Source organism: Salmo salar, chromosome 04 (genome assembly GCF_965601325.2).
Source record: "Salmo salar chromosome 04, fSalSal1, whole genome shotgun sequence".
Classification (NCBI taxonomy): Eukaryota; Metazoa; Chordata; class Actinopteri; order Salmoniformes; family Salmonidae; genus Salmo; species Salmo salar.
The window spans coordinates 84,661,839-84,666,692 of NC_138294.1; the positions used below are offsets into that span (position 1 = coordinate 84,661,839).

General features: G+C 42.2%; 1 protein-coding gene across 2 annotated transcripts; it reads right to left on the reverse strand.

Annotated features, from left to right (window-relative positions):
• Window positions 1-292: 292 nt before the first annotated feature.
• LOC106603888 (interleukin-12 subunit beta) lies at window positions 293-4,555 on the reverse strand. 2 transcript variants are annotated; one of them, XM_014198098.3, is made up of 8 exons: window positions 3,852-4,555; window positions 3,611-3,707; window positions 3,119-3,403; window positions 2,894-2,999; window positions 1,773-1,951; window positions 1,399-1,550; window positions 1,034-1,158; window positions 293-588 (listed from the first exon to the last, which is right to left on the reverse strand). In XM_014198098.3, exons 2-8 carry the CDS (start codon window positions 3,705-3,707, stop codon window positions 564-566), a joined length of 969 nt encoding a protein of 322 aa, XP_014053573.1. In that variant the 5' UTR covers window positions 3,852-4,555; the 3' UTR covers window positions 293-563. The 2 variants fall into 2 exon arrangements, with proteins under 2 accessions (XP_014053573.1, XP_082830890.1); XM_082974764.1 differs by having other exon boundaries at window positions 293-724.
• Between the last annotated feature and the right edge of the window lie 299 nt (window positions 4,556-4,854).

Below are 4,854 nucleotides of genomic sequence, written 5' to 3' on the forward strand. Positions count from 1 at the left end.
GGTTTAGTTTTGTCCTGTGATATTTAATTAGCAGACTGTTGTATGTCAGAAAACATGGACATGTTTTAACGAGTGGACACTGGATTCCTGTTGTGAACATATCCCCATTGTAAATTAAAATATTTTTTACAAAAGCTCCTTTTCCAGTCTGATTTTTATACACAGTCAGTTACGTTAGTGCAACCATTGTAAAAACGAATTCTAGTGCCTTGAAAGGTGATAATTTAAAAAAATATATATACAAATGACGATTTGCTGATTCAGATGCATAACAAATGAACAGGGGCATGTATCTGAGTGCAGGGCTTTTATTTTTTGCATCTTTTTCATTATTTAGACAAATATTCATGCTACAGTAATGAAAAACATGAGATAAATAACATAAATCATGGTTACATTTCAGAACTATTACAAATTAATAAATAACTTTACTTACATTCAAATTACAACAATCATAATATACTACATTGCATTTTATTTTCTTTGGTATAATGTAAAACAATATCTGTTCAGTGACGAGACATATTTGGATGTGAAGGTTGGAGCTGAGGGATGACGTCTCTTCATCTGGATGTGCTTTCCTTTTTACTATTAAGAGAAAGAAATTGGATATTTTTCTAGAAACTTCACATTAACTGAAAAATGATGTTGAAATCACATACTATTCAAATGTTATAGGTTGAGCCATCATACCTGTCAATGTTTCTTATATTTATGCTTTACCCTGTTGTACAAAGACAGACAGTCACTAACCATTCGTCTATACAGTTTAGCACTGTTGAAAGCTTGACACTCCTAAACTTCTCATAAAGCTGTGTATAAGAGCTAATCATATCAAATGTTATTTGTCCAATGCGCCGAATACAACAGGTTTAGACCTTACAGTGAAATTCTTACTTACAAGCCCTTAACCAACAAAGCAGTTTTAAGAAGAAAAAAAAAAAACGTTTTAAGAAAGTATTTACTAAAATAAACTGAAGAAAATAATAAAGCAATTGAAAAAGCTAGAGAGCTAGTGAAAAAGACTACTCACTCAAAATCAGTCCACTGACACCAGGGACAGTCCACCAGTTCATCCTTCGCCCGGAGGCAGAAACGATACTTCTTGGAGCTGTGAACCACGGTTAACTTTGTGTCTTTGGTTTCTTTTAGAAGGACCTATATCAAGAGAGGAGAAATGGTACCCTCACCTTAGAATTTCATCCCTGGTGCTAATGTTCTTCTACACATTAATTCATGTATGAAGTCACAATTACAGAGTACCGTGTTGTAAAAGTAATGATTGTAAAGATTGACCAAGTATCACAGACTAGATTAAATGGTTAATCAAAACATTATCACAAATCGCGATGTTGAGGATTTCAAGAACAATATTGTTGTATAAAAATGGGCTTCTACCTGTTTTTCAGAGTCACAGTTTTCCCTGGCGTGAACCACTTTGACCTGGAATGTGAGGGGGTAGTAAGAGCGTGGGAGGCTCCACGTATCAGGGTACTCCCACTGAAAGGTGTTCCCCTCCACCTTGGTGATGTGGATCTTGTCTGTCTTCACTGACGAGGGAGAGAAGGAGACCAGACAGAACCAATATTAGTGAAGGTTCAAATTGGATGAAGCGGTGGCCATATGAATCCTATGATGTACTGCATAACAGAAAGCATGTCTACATGAAACAAGGATGGAATGACATGTACTGTATATTAACCTGAATGATGTGACAATGCTAATTCCAGGGAATGAGTGTGGAGGACATGTTTTCCTTGGCCTCACTGTACCTATTTCTCGTATGTAGAACGGTGTAACGGTGTAGTCCTCTAAGAGGTAGTTGCTCCTGAAGTAGACGGTCAGGTCGATACGGGACACCTCCTCAGCAAAGGAACAGCTGTCCAGGTCCTCACAGGTCAAACCTGCACCATCACTGTGAATGGAGCAGGAGAAGTTTCTGCCAGAGAACCTGGATGAGGGACACAAATCTCCTGGTTAGCCTTGGGACTTCTCACTCTCTGAAAGAAGACTCATGTTCAAACATAACAACAAATCAAAAGCTCTTCACAGAGAGTCAGTGGAGAGTCAGTGGAGAGTTAGCAGAGAGTCAGTGGAGAGTCAGTGGAGAGTCAGTGGAGAGTTAGCAGAGAGTCAGTGGAGAGTCAGTGGAGAGTTAGCAGAGAGTCAGTGGAGAGTCAGTGGAGAGTTAGCAGAGAGTCAGTGGAGAGTCAGCGGAGAGTCAGTGGAGAGTTAGCAGAGAGTCAGTGGAGAGTCAGTGGAGAGTTAGCAGAGAGTCAGCGGAGAGTCAGCGGAGAGTCAGTGGAGAGTTAGCGGAGAGTCAGTGGAGAGTCAGCGGAGAGTTAGCGGAGAGTCAGTGGAGAGTCAGCGGAGAGTCAGTGGAGAGTTAGCGGAGAGTCAGTGGAGAGTCAGTTGAGAGGCAGCGGAGAGTTAACAGAGAGTCAGTGGAGAGTAAGCGGAGAGTTAGCAGAGAGTTAGCAGAGAGTCAGTGGAGAGTTAGCGGAGAGTCAGCGGAGAGTCAGCAGAGAGTTAGCAGAGAGTTAGCAGAGAGTCAGTGGAGAGTTAGCAGAGAGTTAGCAGAGAGTCAGTGGAGAGTTAGCAGAGAGTCAGTGGAGAGTCAGTGGAGAGTCAGCGGAGAGTCAGTGGAGAGTTAGCAGAGAGTTAGTAGAGAGTCAGTGGAGAGTCAGTGGAGAGTTAGCAGAGAGTCAGCGGAGAGTCAGTGGAGAGTCAGTGGAGAGATAGCACAGAGTCAGTGGAGAGAGCATTTGCACTGTTGTAGTATTAACTTCGACTAGCATCATTCATGTGACAAGATGAAATAATGTAACCATCAGTACATGAGATCAGCCCATTGGTCATACATATTTCATCTACTGTATGTTTGATGACTTACTGTCCTACTTGGACCAGAGCAACAACTGCTGATGTCCGATACTTGGTCTTCTTCCAAAAGCAATGAAATGTTCCATTGTAATTTTTTGCCAAACATCTTATGTACTCTGGGTAAAAAGAGAAACAGAATGAGAGAGGGTGGAAACTCTCTCTCTTACACACACGGACGCGCACGCACGCACGTATACACACACACAGACACACACACACAGACACACACACACACCATCTTCATCTGTGTCATGTGACTTCTCCAGGACGCGTCTCGTTCTGTTGGGTGATGGTATGTCCTGCACCAGCACCAGAGTGTGGTTAAGGTACTCCCCAGCAGCGTTGTGGCAGCTGTAGTTCGCTCCCATCATCTCCTCCACTTTCACCTTGATCTGGTTCCCTTGTCCTGCAAGCTCACTGTCCTTCATCCAGATCACCTCTGTGTCCTGATAGGAGTCCCCACAGAGCAGAGGGACCTGCGTCTCAGTGAAGATCTTCAGATCCACCTTCACCACCTTCACTGGGAACCACATGGCCACCACTCTTTTTAGTACAGCGTTCATGTCCAACGTTTTGTTTTACACAAATGTTTGAATTTCATTAGTCTCCCAACATAGGAATATTATGACAGCGTAAGTTATTCAATCAGAAGTAGATCGTGTATATGTCAGGAGGAGAAGACAGGTAAAGATGTGATATATTTATATATGTAGCCTGAAACATTCACCATTTGGCATGAGAGTCTCGATGGTCTCTGTCCCATACTGGCTGCTTGATGCCACATGAAGGATGAGATACAGGACATGGTGTAGGAACCTGTTCATCTGGCAGACAGAAAAAAAACAACTGTACTTTAAAGTTCATTTCTATGTATTGTATCTACATGTTAATGACGTTCTCCCGAACCAGACAAAGTTAAATAGATTTTAATCAACAAGGCTATATTGTAGAAGTATGTAATGTCTTACCTTGATAATGAGATAATGAGTGTTTCTCCTGGCTGGATTGTAGTATTGTCAGGTGGACCCAGACAGTATTTATAGATCAGTGGAACAGAAGTGAAACCAGTTCCAAGTAAGAGGAACTGATTACCTATCAGTCTCATTTTTTGTTGATGATCAGGGTTTGAGAATGTAAAGTCAGTTAAGGTAAGCACTAGACTGCTGAATGGAAGGCCCTATTTTCTGGACTTCTGTGGAATGGTGACTGATGTCACTACCAATGTAGTGGTGATGTAATCCAGTCATCAGCTAATGGCCTGGTCACAAGTCCTGTGGCATCAGCAGTGGTACGGGGGAACTCATTCCCACTTTGGTCTAAGATGGACAGGAGAGCATTGTGATGTGTGGTTTGGGTTCCACGTGGTTCTTCAGTATAAAAGGCGTGTACACGCACACTTAAATCCCCTAAATACATTTCACTAGAGCAGGATTCAGGAAGCATATGGTTTTTTTTTTTTTCTGCATGAGCTGTCCTTCCTTATGATGAAAATATGAATGGTCAGTTCTTTCCTGAGGGAAATGTGCTTTGTCAGCGCATACAAAACCTCTATTGACCTCTGCTCTGCTATACAGTACTGCAGCGTGAATAAATCACTCCAATATCCCACACTAGTTTCTCTTTCTGAAGGGGCATGACGTGGTTCTTACTGTGGGCTACATCCATAGGCTACATCCATAGGCTACATCCATAGGCTATATCCATAAGCTACATCCATAGGCTATATCCATAGGCTACATCCATAGGCTACATCCATAGGCTACATCCATAGGCTATATCCATAGGCTACATCCATAGGCTACATCTATAGGCTACAACCATAGGCTACATCCATAGGCTACATCCATAGGCTACATTCATAGGCTACATCCATAGGCTACATCCATAGGCTACATCCATAGGCTACATCCATAGGCTATATCCATAGGCTACATCCATAGGCTACATCCATAGGCTACATCCATAGGCTAC